Source organism: Ammospiza nelsoni, chromosome 18 (assembly GCF_027579445.1).
Source record: "Ammospiza nelsoni isolate bAmmNel1 chromosome 18, bAmmNel1.pri, whole genome shotgun sequence".
Taxonomy (NCBI): Eukaryota; Metazoa; Chordata; class Aves; order Passeriformes; family Passerellidae; genus Ammospiza; species Ammospiza nelsoni.
The window spans coordinates 11099822-11118223 of NC_080650.1; the positions used below are offsets into that span (position 1 = coordinate 11099822).

Genomic DNA, 18402 nt, shown 5'->3' on the forward strand with positions numbered 1-18402 from the left:
ATGACTCAAAATGGATGTGGTCAAATCTGGCCTCTGCTCTTCCAAGCTTGATGAAACTAGGAACAAACATAGTGAATACCTGCAGAATCCAGGCTGGGAACATGTGCACAGAGCAAGAAATTAATGTCGAAACACAATGACACTGATCATGCTTCAGCATTTCCTAGAAATACAGTCATGCTGAGATCATACAAAAGCGGGGAGCTGAAAATTAAACTATTTTGGTATCTATTCTTACAGAAGTTCTCACCGTAGATATTCCAATATATGAAGAGTATGAATCATGCACTGAATACTAAATTTTCATCAGTAAAACAGTCTCTATTGCTGGCACTTTGGTATCCTGCTTGCAGTGTTGTTAAATACATTGTTTTTATTTTCATCCTGTTCAAAATCAAATACAGGTTCATTTCAAAACCTACTGAGGTCAACAAAACCATTACTTTTAAAGTGGATCACAGCCACAGCACTTTACAGGGTTTGGAATGTTTTTACTCTTATTTTCCCTTAATAAATACTGTCACTGTTTCTGCTGAGGAAGAACTATGAATGCCCTTACTCCGAAGTGTCACTTATCATAGGGTGGCAATTCACCATAATTACTTAGGTTCCTCCAACTCATTTTACATTCTCATTTAGTGCCACATAGAAACGTTTTTCATCTCAGTAGAAAAGCAAGGTTGAATAAGACGAAGGACCTAACATTATCTAAGGAGCTTAACCTCTTCAGAGCACAAGTGGTGAAAAGCACACTGAGACTATTGCTAGAGATGTTTGCACTGCACCTTTAGTTTCACTTTTTGCATAAATCAGGCCTTCATCCTCTTCAAATCTGCAACCTGCATCTCTGTCCATGACCAACTTGCTTATTGAAAGAGTTCTTTAAAAGTCTGATGAAAGGAATTTAACCACCAGTGTCCTCTAATATTCATTGTACGTTCAACATAAGCTGCTTAGAGTCAATCGGGAGTTGGGAGGCAGCAGGGAGTGCCTGGGATCCCTGTGCGTGTGCTGGTGGGTGTGGAACTGCAGCAACTGCAGCTGGGCTGTGAGGAGGGCGTGATCACCCCTCCAGAGGGAGAGAATTGATAGGAGAGACTGAAGAGAAATCCTCATGGCTGCTAAATCTCAAAAGGATGTTAGGTTCTTTCTGGCAGCAGCAATTATCGGTGGTGGGGTTTTGTTTTGGTTTTGTTCAGGGGGAGGTGGCAGTGAAGGAAAAATACGAGCTAAAGAAGTTGATGCGTCAGATACCAAGATCTTTTTGCTTTTCTTTGAGTGAAAAAGAACTTAGTTTCTATAGGTCTCTACAGAACTTTATCTAGCTGGCAAAATGATGGCTTGGCCTGGCTTTTGAAACCAGGAGCTTGTTGGCTGTTGTACAATGTTGCACTTAAATGTTTCTGGTTGCAGAGTAATTTTCTGTGAAGTAACATATATCTGTGTTTGGCACAAAGCAAGTTCATATCAAAACCAGAACATGGGTAACATCCTTCATATTCATCTTATAAAAAAAGTCCTTTGAATTAGAGAGTGGCTCCAACAACAGCTCAGCTGTCTGAGGTGTACCTGCTGAAGCTCTTGCAGGCAGCAGGAGTGTACGACTGTCAAAGCTTCTGAATTTCAAAAGAGAAGCAGAATGAGACCAGGCGTAGGCTGCAGCTGTAATCTGTGCTTGGTAGCATCCAAGTCCTCTCCCATGAGTCACACTGCTGAGAACATCGTGGATTCTCTTTAGCCTCTTGGGATTTATTTTTTTGGCCCTGGACTGCAGTCTAATACTTCTTCCACTTCTCATCTCCCTTTTGCAGATAAAATAATGTTTAATTTGAGCTGTTAAGAAGAAACTTAGAAAATCCACAGTTCTGATGTAGATGATACCTTCTGACATAGTTCATATGGTTAATTTTATGTGTGGCCTAGGGGTAGAAAATACTCTCTACCCTACCTACCCCATTAATCCCTGATGATAGCCCTGCATTTTGTGCTGATATTGACACTCTCTTCCTTTCTTTTATTGTATTAGGAACAGCATTTTAATCCATGATTCTGTCTTGTTGTGAGGTTAATAACCTGACAAAAGTGCTGAAGTTTTCTTGTCCTTCCCTAGATTCCCTTGTCCTTCCCATCATGAGATTTATTTGCTTTATTCTTCCACTGTACTGCTTTCCTCTCTTCCATTTTGACCAGCTCTTCAATGTTTTCTCTGCACCTTGTTGCTCTTTCCTCTCATGCTTTCATTGAGCTACTGCCTCTGAACTCCCTTATGATTCATGTGAATCTTCTATAATCCTTTTTTGACTTTTTCTCATGTTGGGAACTTACTGCTCCTGCATACTCATTCAACCTATGTCTGTTTTTCTGTTTTTTCATCCACTGAGGTTCTTTTGATTTGTTCTCTGTGAAACATTACTCATTCTCTGTTGCTTAGTTTCCAGCTTTAACCATCACATTGCCAGTCCTCCCCTGCTTTCCCCTAGCCTTCCCATGAATTCAGTGTTTATTTCTTCTACTAAAATGGTTCCCGTATTTTACTCTTCTCATTCCAAAACCTTTTTCTCTGCCTTTCCCTGTAAGTCTGTTCTTGCCAGGTTTCCAGTCCTGATCACTCCCAACAATGTCCTTTCTCTAGCAAAACCATTCTGATGGAAGTCTGATGATCTAGGCAATTTCTTCCACTGTGAACACCCTGGATTTATTCTCCCCCTTTTTTTTTCTCCTAGTGTAATTAAATTCCATATGTGCACACCCATCTTTACAGATTCTGAGTCAATCCTTTCCCTCTTTTCTTTTTTTTTCCTGTGTGCAGATTTCTGCTGATCCTATGCCAGTATGATATAGTAAGATGTGCCCATCTGCTCTTCTCGCCTCATCTTTCCTTCTTCTATTGCTATCTCTTCCTTCTTTTTTTATGGATACAGGATTTCTTGCTTCCTGTGAATATACCATTCAATTTACCCAAGAAATCTTACCTAGCTTCAGTGACTTTATTCTCTCATTCCTTGCCTTAATCTTTGCCTTTCCTCCAGTTCTTTCCTTTAAAACCAGCAGAACAGTTGTGATGTATTTCTGTCTCCAAGATGCTTTTTGTGCATCATCACACATAAAACTCATCTGTTGTTTCCAGGATTCCCATTTGATGGAGCATCTCCTCCTTCCCTCTTGCTTGGCCTTGAGCTTCAATCTTTGAATCTCCACTGGCTGCTTTTCTCTATTGCATTAAACAAACCTCCTGCCTTCAGGACACTGTTATCTGTGCCCAGACTCTCATGTTCTCACTGCAGAGATTCCCATAGCTCATGCCTGTCACTGGAACAGCTAAAGCATGCATGGTTGTGCTTTATTATGTCACCTTTAAGGCACAGGAAGAGAAACTTCCTTTTACAAGGCTATACTGTTCTCCTGTTACAAATCCCTCTTAAAATTTCTTTGCTCAAACTACCAAAATTCCCTCATCTTTCATAAGGTATTGTGTGCAACAAGGTTGTATGAGTGATAGGAAATATGCCATTACATTCATGAAAAAATTCTAATGTTTACTAGTGCTTTTTAAAAAATTGTTATAAAATGCTCTCCTTAGCCTTGTAAGATTCATGAAATAGCAATGCTGTGATAGTGAGTCTTACCTCTTGAATCACCCACATAAGGCTTATGGGTCCCACTAATAAAGACATAACCTCCACTGCTGTCATCACTGAGTGCTTACAAACATTGAGTGGCTGCTGCATTTTGTTTGCTGCTTTATTGCACACTTTTAAATGGGTCTGATGTTTGGATGTCCCTAAAGCAGCTGCTGTGTGTGTTGTTTCTTCTCACCCTTGTCTAGCAGCCAGGATTTCCTGCTCACCCACTGCTAGACCCACTGTAATATTCTTGTTCTTGTGGTGCTTTTTGATGCCAGTGTAAAGGTCACCCTGAAAGCAGCCACTGTGGCAGAGTCTGGTTCAGTCAAACTGCTGTGAAGCACAGCAAGTCCCTGTGCAGCCACTGCCTCTGCCCTGGGCTTTGGCCATGCAGCTGAGAGCAGAACTGTGCTGTACCTGCCTCTAGTCAAGAGTCAGTCAGTCTCATGTCTGCTTGTGCTGGTGCTTCTTCTCCCTGTCTCACTGTAGTTTGTGGATGTTGCTAAAACAGGTCATAATTTAAATAAGTATTTTAGGTATTAATGCTTCAGAGGATTTATGTTTCCAACTTCCTCTAGTAAGTGGGGTGTGCACAGTTAAAAGAAAAATAACCAACAGATGTTTGTTGAATGCTTGGTTTATAAGAAATACTATGTTTTCACTAAAATTTGTAGGTTTCCCTAAATTTTGAATGAAGCCTGTATGCTAAATTTTGGCTGGGTGATATACTGTTGCTAAAACAGGTCATAATTTAAATAACTACTATGTATTTTAGGTATTAATGCTTCACAGGATTTATGTTAAGTGGGGTGTGCACAGTTAAAAGAAAAATAACCAATAGATGTTTTTTGAATGCTTGGTTTATAAGAAAAACTGTGTTTTCACTAAAATTTGTACGTTTCCCTAAATCTTGGATGAAGCCTGTATGCTAAATTTTAGCTGGGTGATAATATAGTGGTGGATATCCCTGACCAGCATCACTTGTGTTGTGGTACTGCTAAAGTTTGTTGGATATTTTCCAAACAATAGACAAAGATGTTTAAGCTAATGAATATAATAATATCCCATGTCAGGCACACTCAGTCATACACTGATAGGTCTGTGCCTACACAGTAATTTTCTTTGGGTTCTCCATTATCTCCTGATAAAAATTCCTTCTGCCATGTATCACAGAATGGTATCCCTAGGTGGCAATTCTATTAGTTGAGCTCAGATTTTGTGCCACAAATCTGAGTATTTCTTTAAAATCACAGTGGGAATCAGCAGATGAGAACCTAATGGACCTACCAATTGTTCTTCCTGCAAGGGTGCTGAAACAGCTGGGGCTGGTAACCATCAGTGCTGCTGACACTAAGGAGTTCATGGTATGGCAGCAGTTCTGATCAGTGCCCTTCTCATCCCCTGCCTTGGACTGAGTTCTGAATTAATTTTTTTTTAATCATTGTAATCAGTTTCTAATGATTATACACATCCACTGAGAACTTCTGTACTTTAAGAAAACTTTATTTCTGCAGGTTTTAACTTTCAATCATTTTTATACTATTATGTCCTTTCACCTTTGAGAACCTTTATTGTAACAATCCCATCCTCACACAGCAGCTTCTGTTATTTGGTGTTGTTTACTGTGGCTGAAATCCTGTGCCATGGATTTGCATTTCTTGACTCACTTTGCTATTCCTCTCATTTTGGTATCTTTTGCACAGATATTAATTATTTCTTGGCTCTATCTTGAGGAGTTGGTATAGAGGATAGGTCCTATTTCTCAAATAGAGATCAAGATGGATCAAGTAAAAAAATATTTTTTATTCAATATTTAAATATTTAGAGCACAGCAATCACTGAGGCTGATTCTACTTGAAAACTCAGTGCATTTCTTTGTCACAAACAGTATCTCAAATTTGGTATCTAAGAAATGGACAAGCAGAAATCATCTTTGAAAAGATGTGCTTAAGGGAGTTAATTGACATCACAAAGAATGCCCATGACAAAAAGGGACAGAATTTGGTAGTGTCCAGTCAAACTCTCAGCCAATTAAATAATGACACTTCTTCCTTCACTCCTCTGACTAACAGAATACACATTTTAACTGCTGCAAAAAATAAACCTCAGATACATCAGCTTTCTCTGCTGTTTTCTTGTTCTTCAACTACATCTGGCCCATCCTTTGTTTTGGGTGGGATTATAGTGCCTTAATGTGTAATTGAAAGTTTTATCATAACTTGAACATACTTCCTTGTCTTTCAGGTTTCGGTGATTGTATAAAGAGAATGTCAGTAATATCTGTAGCCCCAGTTTTAAAATAACTTCTGCTATAAATGGAATTAAATCTCCATTACATTAAATAGTAAATTAATTTCTGTGGAGTTATTTCAACCTTGTATTTCTACAGCATGCATGTCTGGGACTCTTTCCTGGATGCTTCCCAGATCCAAAAATCTGGACCAATTTCCCCATTTCTTGTGAGCCTCAGTTCCTTTATTTTTCTCTCTCTCTCAAAAAAACCTGCTTAGTAGAACACTTGATTTCTTCCTCAGTAAATGCCTTGGGTATGTCCTGATATATCACACTCCCTTGTGTCTTCTTCTCTTTCATTAATAGTATAAAAATGATTGAAAGTTAAAACATGCAGAAATAAGGTTTTGTTAAAGTACAGAAATTCTCAGTGGATGTGTATAATCACTAGAAACTGATTACAGTAGCTTGGCTTACACTTGTAAGTCTTATATGAGTTCTGTGCCACTTCTTGCTAGATTTGAGTTTGAGTTTGAGTTTGCTTTTGCATGGGTGTAAAAGCTTTTTATGTGTGTGAGTGGGCTGGTGGTCATGAAGCTAAATTATCAGATCACTTGCATTTGAGGGATAATACAGCTTTGTGCCTACATCTCCAGCTGGAATTCCTGCTGCCAGCAGCATGCTGTGTGCAATCTCTGTGCTGTGACAGTCACAGCCCCTGGTTTTGTTCTCAGCTTAGGAGTCACTGCCTTTCTACAGGATCATGGGGGATGCATCTTCCCAGGCAGGGTCTGTGACTGTTCCACGATGATGTGTCAGTGGTTAATGAATCCAGAGACAATACTTGGATCTTTCCTTATGGAAGTGTTTACAACTGAATTCTGGTGGTGTGTCATTCTCCTTCCCTGTGCCTCTTCTCCCTCTGCTGCCATAACTTGGGAAGGAACATGCTGGAAAAGGGATAAGTGTTTATATTGCACACACAGAGCTCAGTTTGCACAAGCCAGGAGTGATGGATAGGGGCAAAGAGCAAGCCTAGATAGGAAACCAACAATAATGACTGGTTTTATTGGCCACAAGTGGGTGGTCAGAACATGGCAGCACTAAACAGCTGCTCAGCTTAATGGGCTTCAACACTTTAACATAGTAACCAGTGCCAATAGTAACCAGTAACCAATTTTGTTCAGGTGTCCTTCCCACTCCAGGAATTGGTAGCATTCCTCTTTTGATAGTGGCAATAGATCACAGTTAGGTCAGGATTTGGGGCATGTTACTCTTATCTTGTGGGAAAAGCTACCCATTCTAGTGATGACAAAATAACCTATCTATATCATCAGACCTAAAAAACCCATGTTTTCTTAATGTTCTGAGTCTTCAGTTGTCAGGAGAAGGCAAACATGTTAGTTTAGACACACAGATACAGTATCATCTGGTCATTTGAATAATAAGATTTTTTTAAACAAACTTTAGACAAGTGTGCAAGTAAAAGGAAGCAACAGGGCTTTCCACTAGAGTAACTGAAAATACACTTACCTAATTAGAAACTTAGAGCCACAAAACACACGTTTAATACGAAATCTGATTTTAAGAACTCAACAAATTCTAGACTGCCTTATTTTCTGAGTGTATTCCAAGGAAAGGTAAACCTGGTAAGAGGAAGTTCATCTGCATGTAGCCAGGGCAGTAAACTGCAGGAATGTAATAGTTTGTGAAGTTTCCTGAATTTTAAAAAGTATTGATTATGAACATGAGAGATTTTTTTCACTGTATATGGGAGAATTTACTCAACTACACCAAACTTTCTTACTGTAGTGCCTATTTGAAAATAGAATGTACTACTCTGCTTTACAAAACAACAACATAATCACCTCATTGGGTTACTACTTGAAAATCACATCTGAAATAGTGATATCCAATGTAAGCAATAAGAATGACAAGAATGAAAAAAAATAAACAAAAAAAGGAATTCAAGAGTGCAAAACTAATGTGTATTTACATACTCCTGGTCTTTCCTACAATAAGGAGATCCTACTTTATGGTTTTTTGGTGTTAAACATATTAATGAATGGCAAACAAAATAGTTGGTATGTAAAACACTGTGGAATACGAATGATGCATCTGAATGTGTTGTGGAAATATGCAACAGGAAATACTCTACAGAATGTATGAGCTGAATGAAAACAAAGGATTATTCCTGAGAGAGTCTATTAAAATGATCTGCTTGTCTTATATAGTCTCAAAATCTCCAGATTGCTCCTCAGACTGCTGCCTTTTGGCAGGAGTAGGTGCCCTCTCGCTGCTCATTGCTAGCAAGCCTCTTTTGTTCAGGATGGGACTGAGAGAATAAAGAGAGGGACTTGCAAAATCCTTCACCTGTAATCACCACAATACATAGAAAATGTCATAAAGAATTCAGCAAGTGGTTTTATCAATGACATGGAAATGAGGCCTGTGATGATGAGGATTTAAAGGAGATCCAGTTTGAATGTCCTGAAGGTGTCAGAATAACTGAGATTAGTGGAAGCAGCTCTGATTTTTATATAAGTAAAATCAGAATCTGGCCTGATATCTAATGCAGAAATTTCTTTCTCTCTGCATGGCCAGAAGGTTATTCATTAAGAAACAGCTTCCTCAATTCTAATTTTTCATTTTCTGTGATTATTGGAAAAAGTGACTTATTTGAAGAAAGTGTAACTCCTCACTTGGGAGGGTTTTCCTTTCCACATCTTCAGAGTAAGTAAAGTTGTGCTAATTACAATTCTATTAATGTGTACACTAGTCTTAATTTTTCACTGATTAATCTGTTCTTTGTGAGCTAATGTCCTGCCTTACAAAGAGAAGTATGATAAACATAGCTGATATTAAGACTCTCTTGTAGAATTTCAGACCAGGTAAGAGCAATACATGCATTGCTCTTGGGGCAAAGGATTTGGGGCAAAGGATTTGAATGTCTTTACATTTAAAATATCCAGAATGCTTAAACTGCCTGGCTGTTCAAGCACTGTGGTCCCTACAGGCAAAGACAAGAGACAAGCATTTCAAACTGCTATGGAGAGGTGACTCTCTGTAGTGACTGGATAGTTTAGAACAACTCAGAGTGAGATTAGTTTAGAATATAATTCTAACCATATTCTAAAAACCATTAGAATATGGTTAGTTAGAAAGTCAAGCACACAAGGTTGCAAGTAGTTGTAGTTCTACTTTTCTCACAATAGCTTGAGGCTCAACATGTGGCTTGGAACATTCTGTCTCTCTCCTGGTAGTGTGGAATCATTCTGTTTAACATGTATTTTAATTTATTGTCACATCTACTTTTAAATATTGGTAAGTTCAAGCAGGAAAACTTCTAAATGTTTGTAGGGCAACTTTGAAAATGGTATTAGGAGACTTAGTTTTATTAGAATGTAGTAGAAAGTTTTCTTTACTAGACTGCAAGTTTCTGTGAGGATCTCAGTGCTGTGTGCTTTGGTTTGCAGAGGCACTCAGTGAGGAGCTCCAGGCCCAATAAGCAGGCAGCAGGAGAGGAGCCAAGGTGTGCTGGGGCAGCTCTTGGGGAGGAAGCCGTGACATCTGTGTTTCCGCTGCCCACTGTGCTCAGAGCTTTGTGGGAGCAGCAAGCCTTTCCTAGAAGAGAGGCAAATGATCACCAGTCAGCTGTTAGTAATGTGTTTTCCCTCTGCCAGAGTAACTGCTGCCTGCTGCTGCCTTCTGCAGAGTTCCAGCTAGCAGGCTTAAACTCTAATCTGGGAAAGAGTAATTGCTCTAACAGTCACTGAAAAGCTCTCTGCCCTTGCTTGGGATGGTGTTTCATGTGCTTCTTGTATGAAAAATTCACCCTGTAGTCACTGGTCTCTTTTACTGTAGCTCAGAATTTTCCTGTATTGAAATGGAAAGAGAGGAGACTCAAAACCACTTAGCTTGGCTGTGGAAAGCTGACAAAGTTTGCATCTCTTTATTGATTAAGCAAGATGCAGCAGGCACTGTGTTTAACAATACTGTTCTCCAAGGGGAAGAAAAGAAAAGAGCTGTTACAAGGATCAGTAACTCTTCCTTTCTCAAATTCATGAAGCAAAGTTAATCAGTGTCTTTTACTTCTTAATTTAGTTATTTAAATGTTCAGTGGAGATAGATAAGATGAAATAAAACTCAGGAGGACATCTGTCTGAGTACAAGATATTGATACAAATAGAGAGATTGGGAAAAGTAATTGTGAGTTTTCATTTTCTACTTCAGACAAACCAGTCAGAACAGAACTGCAGGAGAAGCACTGCCATAAGCTCTTGCTGAGGGAGAAACTGGGGCACAGCTCAGCACTGTTTGTTTTCATGTAGGTTTAGATAATAAAACACAGAAGGCTGAAAGGGAGGTTTGATTTACTATTGTTCAGAAACCACATTTGCTTCGTTTGCAAGTTTCAGCTGTCCCTATGCTTTTACTATAACTTCAGATATTTGCTTTTCTTTACGTTTTTTTCCATCTGTATTTTCCATTTGGCATAATAAAAGGTTTAGAAGTCTAGAAGTGGAAGAAAAAGTGAGTGGCTTGCTGCAAGAAAGCAGAGTCTCTCGTTCATTTATTTTCCCATTGTTTGGCAGGTGGAAAGCACAGATTTACAGAGCTGAACTGGATCAGCTGAAGAAGTGGGGGAAGAGAAACAAAACAAGTACAGTACCAGTGAAAAGAGCTTCAGCTTTATCTTGCAGCATCACCACAGCAACCAGAGAACACGATCAGAAGAAAAGGCTAGAGCAGAGAAGGCGAAAGTGCAGCTCCTTACCTTTGGACAGAAGGCAGCCAAATCATTATGCAGAACAGAAATGGGTGTTTGATGGTTCTAGACAAACTGTGGCAAAGGGAAGTGCCCCGTCACTAACAGGAATGTGCCACAGTTCATGCACCAGAAAGGGGAGTGCCATGAGATCTGCTGAAGAGACTATTTCTGTGGCTGCATACCTCCATGGGTTTGCACCCTTGCTGGGACTCAATTAGGTGGCTGTAGGCATCGGGGATCATCAGGTACTGGATAGCGACCTTTATTCCATTCGGGTGTACCTGGCACGAGGACTGAAAGACAGCACAGATCCTTCTGAAAGAAGCCAAGAGAGTGAGCCAGTCTGCACCCTTCCCTTCTGTCCCTGCCTGCTGTACCATGGGATGTCGGCAAAGCTCGGAGGAGAAAGAGGCAGCGCGGCGGTCGCGAAGGATTGACCGCCACCTGCGCTCTGAAAGTCAGCGACAACGGAGGGAGATAAAACTCCTCCTCCTGGGCACCAGCAATTCTGGGAAGAGCACTATTGTAAAGCAGATGAAAATCATTCACAGTGGTGGCTTTAACTTGGAGGCCTGTAAGGAATACAAACCCCTGATTATCTATAATGCAATTGACTCTCTCACACGTATCATTCGGGCTCTGGCCACCCTCAAGATAGAATTCCACAATCCTGACAGAGCATACGATGCAGTGCAGCTTTTTGCCCTGACAGGCCCAGCTGAGAGCAAAGGGGAGATCACCCCTGAGCTGCTGGGGGTGATGAAGAGGCTGTGGGCAGACCCTGGCGTGCAGGAGTGCTTTTGCCGCTCCAACGAGTACCACCTGGAGGATAATGCTGCCTACTACCTGAACGACCTGGAGCGCATCGCCGCCCTGGACTACATCCCCACGGTGGAAGATATTCTGAGGTCTCGGGACATGACCACAGGGATTGTAGAAAATAAGTTCACCTTCAAAGAGCTGACTTTCAAAATGGTGGATGTGGGTGGACAGAGATCTGAACGCAAAAAGTGGATCCACTGTTTCGAGGGGGTTACAGCAATAATTTTCTGTGTGGAGCTGAGTGGGTATGACTTGAAGCTGTATGAAGATAACCAAACAGTAAGTGCACCTTCTGCTCCTTGTTCTCTTTCCTTTTTCTTTCTCCTTCATCAGTATTTGGTCTTTTATCTCCCCCTCCTTCTCTCCCTCCCAAGGCAGTAATCCCCAATCATTAGGAAAACCCAGAAGCTATGGTTCCTTTATTTGGATAGTTTTCCCCACTGGACAGAGTTAGTAATTTAATGTTACTTTTGGGAAATGGAGGTGTTTTTCACATGTCAGCCAATTTTTAATGTTTTTGGTGCCTTTAGCTAAAAGTTTACATGGTTAACTGTTACTTCAAACACCACTTAAAAAGGTAGGCAGTAGTGGCATCCTGGTGTACAGGGATGGTTCATTTGGACACCATGAAGGTCCTGGGAAATGTCAAAGGTAAAATAATAGTAAGTAACAGTTTCCTCCCCCTTTTTTCCCCAGGATTTTCAATAGGACTTTGGGATGAAATTAATTTTAAAAATTAATTAAACATGTTTTTAATTAACATGACATTTTTATATTTAAAATTTTCTTTGACTGTTTCTGGGTAAATGGCTAATTTGCCTTGTCCAAAGAACAGCCATTCCCCTTTAATGGTCTTTAATGTTGTTAGCTTCTGGTTTTCACAGCATGCAAATACAGTAGCCATGGGAAATAGATGAATGCTTACAGATACACAAATGTATGTTTGCTGTGACTTTCAAAGTGCCTGAATTAAGCTTCACAGGGGTTTTACTTGAAATTTTTTTTTGACAGTCTTGTAAAACATGCTGTTTAAGAGAAGGGAGTTTGTGGGTAGGAATGCATGATGGCCTTTTTTTGTTGGTATAACTTATCACATATATAATATTTCCCTATTCTTATCTTCTGTAGTGACTTTACTGTTTATAAACAGCATTTCTATTTTCTTCTCTGTACTATTCTGATGAGCCATTCCACTGTCCTGTGTGTGGACTTAGCCTTCATTATCTGGAGATTCTTGTCTTGGCATTAGTGCCTTCTTATTGTAACAGATTTCTGTATCTGCTTTTTGTTTAGTAACCTCCTCTTGACATGAGAGAAACATTGTCACTAATTATTTCTCCTCCTTTTTAGACATATTAGGAAAAGCATTTTACATCAGACCCTGACTAGGAGTTTCTTGCAATTTTTTTTACTTTTTCTGCCTTACTGTTCAGATTTAAAAATCAAAAATAACTACCTGAAAGGGGAAAAAATCAATATACTCTGAAAAATCCTTATAAGCATTGGTCCATACAAGACCAACAATAGTACCTACATTGGTACATTAGTGGAACTGCAACACTGAGACTGCCACTCATAAGAAAAGCCCTACAAATGATGGAGTTGCAGAGTGTAAAATGCTTCCTGGTGTAGTATCTGTGGTGAAAAGAACTGCTAAATAAAACCAGGCTACTGCCAAACATAACTTACTGCTTGAGGGAGCATGTAAGAATCTGGCTGATTTATAAACTGTGAAAGTTGAGCAAATGATCTGTATGAATATGAAAACTTCTGTGATCCTGTTGACAGAAGTGGAGAAATGCTCTGCATGAACTCTGTCGTTATTGAAGATGCGTTAAAGCAATGATTGACAGATCTGGTAAAAAATGGGGGGGAAAGCATTTCTGCACCCTGTGGGTTCTGATTATAGCTGAGTCGTGAAGGCTGCTGAGGGTGAGATTGTTGTAGTGACACCAGAGAGCAGAACAGGAGAACAGAAATAATGCCTGAACTATCGGCTGCCTGGACAACTTTTCCTTTGTGTGACATCTTAAGTGACTAAGTTAAATTATCCTGCCTGAAAACAAATAACAGAAGGGGAAGGCTGACTTTTTCAGGGGCTCTTGTCTTTCTCCTGCTATGCTTTATTCTGGGTAACATCACTCCTAGAAACAAAATCACCTGAGCTGACAGTTTGTAGACCTGGACAAACCGATATTTTTGCTTGTTTGTTGAACATATGTGATGTTTAGCTGTTTACTAAAGAGAAGGATAAATGAAGAATTACAGTTCACTTTTTTCCTTCACCTTGTATGCTCTGTCACTCTGAAACAATATTTTTCCTGCTTATCTAGGGTTATTTGGAAATGTGATCTGTGTTTTCATTTCTACAATATCTTGGGAGGTTTTCCCCCTACCTAATCTAATAAATATATCTTAATCATTGCATGCACCCTAGCTAGTTAGCATGACTCAACCACATAACAGCTGCCTCTTCTTCTGACACAGTTGCAAAATTGTGAAATACCTTTGGCTTGCTATTGATTTATTGTATGATTATTATTCCTGACCAGCACTCTGAGAAGGCTGCCTTAAGTTTTTATATCCCATGCTGATTTCTTCTCCATTATGTCAAATAAATTACTTGTCTTGTTTTTCACACTCCTTTAGCAGCTGATTGACCCATTGTATCTTTTATTACATATTAAGATGCCATCTCTGGCCTTTGATAATGTTACATTATCAAGTAATACTTTTTTTGCCTTCTTACATGTTGCATCCTGCACTTTGAAGGCACTACCCCTTAATATCTAAGTGTTTCATCTTTATTTCAATTTCTCTTTAAATCAGTGTGTGCTAGAGACTGTCAAACAATCTGTACTCTCAGAAGTCACTGCTGCTGCCTGTTCCCACAGAAAGGATTCTTGGTTTCTTTGTGAGTGTCCCCATCTGTCCAGCTCTGTCCTGCTGGACATTTCACAGATAGTTTTATTTCACAGCCTGTAGCTGCAACAGGCTTTGAGACAGAGAAACACTTCAAAGGTGCAATAATAAAGTACCTAATGAACTGAGTTAAACAGGAGTGTGTGCCTGAGAATTCCTGAGGTCAGGAGTCACAAGGGATTCACATGGTGCAGAGACACCAAGTAAAGGTTGTGCAGGTCTAGAAATGGCACTGGTTCAGTAAAAATATAAATATGGATGTTAGAGGAAAGTTGCTTGCAGGTAACAAGTAATTTTTATTCCCTTTCTTACAGCCACTGCAAATGAATATAAAAATTAAATTTTAGGCTTTTTGAGGCTCATTTTTTAGTATCTTGTTAAAAGGAAGATGCAGATGAAAAAGAATGCTGCAGCAAATAATTCATGTTGGAGTAAGCCTCATGCAACACTAATTGCTGAGGACCTAATCAAACCTCTAAATTACCTAATAATAATAACTGGGAAGCCTTCTGTCATATGTTAATTGCATGAATTTTGAGCAGAAATCCTGTTTCTGCCAGGAATTTTTTTATCAAGCAAACAACATTGGTAGCATTTTTTCTTCCTTTTTTTTTTTTTTTTTTTTTTTTTTTTTTTTTTTTTTTTTTTTTTTTTTTCTCCCTGAGGCCAAATACTTAAGGGGCTTATTTGCCTTTCCTGACAGTTCAGCTTTTTCAGTAATTCAGGGTATTAAAAATCCTTTCTGGCATGCAGCTCTTTTTCTGCAATGCTAATGCTAACAGTTAGGACAGAGGGGAAATGATGATCTGTGTACCCATAGCCCTTCTAGCACCTGTTATTACCAGTGGTAAAAGATCATGTCAGGAAACGTTTTTCTGACAAACTAAATCACTTTGGAATCCTAGAAAAAGATTGACCTACACTGTTACATTTTTTCATGAAGCTTTTCCATTTCAAGACTTTTCATAGTGAAGTTTGTGTGGGAGCAAAGCCTAGATGACTTCAGTACTCATGTGTGTAATCTTTCAGCACTGCCAATGAAATTCTAGCATTTTGCACTTAACAAAGTAATATATATATAGTCTCTTACCCAAGTTTAACTTTATATAGTAATGCATCACAATTCCAGCCTCAAGACTTGTATCAAGCATGTACCTTCTAAAATATGTAAACAGCAGTAAAATAATGAATATACATAACAGGAAATGATTGATCAGCTCCCAATTTGCAGGTTTTTTACTAGATATTCTTTCAAGTCTGAAGATTTATTTTTGTTTATGTTGCTCATTATGATTGTATGCTTCTTATGTGAATATTCTCATATAGAACACATGGGACAGCAATTTTTCATATTTTGGATTTGTTGCCATACCCTGGACTTTACATTCTATGTAACTTCAGATACTAACAGTAACTTTATATGCAAATAATTCTGTCTGTTTGTTCACTAAATTAATTGGAAAAAAAGTAATAAATATGATAGTGTGCCACACTACAGAATACAAAAAATAGACTCATTCTAATGGCATTGTATGATTGCAGGAAGATGCCAGTATCAGATTGTAAAAGCCTGGGAAGCTTTGCTGTGAGGCTTATCTATTTCATGTCAATAGACTAATCCCTAAGACAAGCCTGTATTTAAACCTACAGATAAATATTTCTGTCACTGTAGAGCAGTAGAAGAAATGCACAGGGGCAAAACCAGAAAGACTTTACCTGTTTTGCAAAACCATGGCACAGAAGTAATGGACCTACTGGGCAGTGTTTGCCTGCTTTGGTATCCAGGGCTAGTTGTCAGACTTACATCTGAATTAGATGACTGAATTTCTGACTAGGTACCAGCAGGCATTGGCTAAAATCCCCCCTGCCAAATGCCTGGGAGATGATGTAACTCCTGGTTTTGGTCTCTGTGACTGCCTGTATTCAAAAGTCCTAGACTGGGCAAGGTGTTTTGCTGTGATTTTTAAATGAATTCCAAGCATTACAGCACTAAGGCAAGTGTAAAACATTGAGGCATCAGGAGTGGCAGAATGCTCCTAAATATCCTATGAACTTTAGGCTCAGAATAGTTCTTAGGTGGAAAGACACAGATACTTACAGATGAATAAACAGAACTTAAGTTAAAATCTCAGTGATCCAGTAATGCTGCTGCTCTTCAAACTATAAAAGAAGGGAAAAAAACCCAAACAAAACCCAGCTGAATTCCAGGAATGCCTGCCAGTGTAGAGGCAGTAAAGCTTGCTCTGGAACTGCAGGGTTAAAGCAGGCAGCAGTGTAGTACACATGAACACAAGGCACCTGTCAAGCACTGGGGAATTGGAATGAGTCAGAAAGGCACAGCCCCTGACAGGCAGAGGAGCTGATCATACACACTGGATAATGTCAATTGGATAAAGAATCAGTTTGTGAAGGAAAGAACTGAATGTCTCTGCTCTCTCAATGGGGCTGGAAAGCCATGAACATCTCAAATATATTGTACAGGAAAGACCCAAGTGAAATTGGAGCACTGGTTATAGCAAGCAAGGAGTGAGAACAGGAACACACCAGAGCAATACAAGGCTCTTTGACAGCATACTGTCATCTGCATGTGCAGCTCTCTAGATGACTTATTGCAAATAGTGTCCTTAAAAACAAGCTGTAAACTTGCCCTCAAAGAATCCCTTGAACAGTAAGGAATGCCACATAATTTGAGGCACATGTGACAGGCCTGGCTTAGCCTTCTGGAAAATCTGCTTCTTGGACATGTAGAGGTTTAATCTTCAGAAGTTAATTAGATTCTCTGAAATTTAATGCGTGTGAAGTAGAGTGGCATAGTTCAGGCAATCAGTTTTACTTCTTTGTGATCAAAATGTGTAGCTTTTAATGCAACCATAACAATAAACTGAGCAACTTTTAAAAGACAGATGAGAAATATTGATGATATGGATGTGGCTTGGAAATTCACTTGACTGCATTGTAAGGGGTCAAGATCCCACTGAAGCCCAATGCCACAAAAACAATAATGTGGTTTGAGTTTAGAAACTCAGAATCCATCTGGTGGCTAGAGAAGCTTTGTTAATTCATAATTCTCTCATAATTTTTTATGTTGTCTACTTAAGAATCACAGTGAGTAGAAATGTGCCAACATGAAAAAAAAAAAAAAAAAAGGAAAATTCCATCCTGGTCTAGAAAAACAGCTACAGCTACTTTGGGTTATTTTTGTAGGTGTAGAAGCTGTAACAACTCTCTGTGGTATGCCAACCCTGGACAGAGCAGTGCAGTCCAATTAGCCTTAAAAACCAGCAGAAATGCTGGAACAAAGGAGGATCCTTGCTGTTAATACAGCTTCAGAGTGAGTTGTGGTGGTGGTGGATTTCTCAGAACTTTCTCCCATTATTACAAGTCAGTAATTTAGACTGCAGGTCAAATCAACAACCTTGTCAGGCCAGCATTGGCCATGGACTGGTCCCTGAGCATTCTTGTTCTTGGAGGGCTACAGGATTCTTCATGTTCTCTTTTTCAAAATTTACTATTAAGTTTGTCTAGTGCCTTTACACTTATATCCTTACAGGGTAATCATCCTAATAACCTTTTATACCAGTCAGTGCAACACTGGCTCAGCATGTTCTGCCTGAGTTAGACAGCACTGCTAAAAGGGGCCATTCTAGGCTCTGACAGAAAATATAGATATTTGTTATAGGCTGTTGCAAGAGGTGGTCAGTTTTATTTAAGCTACAGAGTTTTGTAAATACAAACATTTTGTAAATCCAATCACCAAAACATACCTAGAAATATTCTCATGGGGCAGTTTGAATCTAGACTAGAGCCTTTTCAGATATAACTTTCTTTGTTCCTTGTTTTTTGCATAGAAAATATTCTGTGTATGCAAAACCCAACTTGATATCCATTTTGCTTGTTTCCTTTGTAAGGATCATTAGTGACTACTCTCTGTCAATTCTGCAAAATCCCTGAATTGAATTACTTACATGAATTTTAAAAAATCTCTGTGCCTTGGCATACAGCTGAAATTAATTCTAATTCTGCAATATTGTT

The 18402-nt window shown here is 39.2% G+C and overlaps 2 protein-coding genes across 2 annotated transcripts in view; one reads left to right on the top strand and one right to left on the bottom strand.

Moving 5' to 3' along the window:
• Nucleotides 1-18402, bottom strand: part of RSPH14 (radial spoke head 14 homolog) — a 71858-nt gene that overhangs the window by 26788 nt on the left and 26668 nt on the right. The window lies entirely within an intron of this gene.
• GNAZ (G protein subunit alpha z) overlaps nucleotides 1-18402 on the top strand; it is a 49892-nt gene that overhangs the window by 10265 nt on the left and 21225 nt on the right. The window contains exon 2 of the mRNA XM_059485232.1: nucleotides 10451-11727. Coding sequence (XP_059341215.1) covers nucleotides 11005-11727 — 723 coding nt within the window. The 5' untranslated portion in view covers nucleotides 10451-11004. The remainder of the gene's footprint in view (nucleotides 1-10450; nucleotides 11728-18402) is intronic.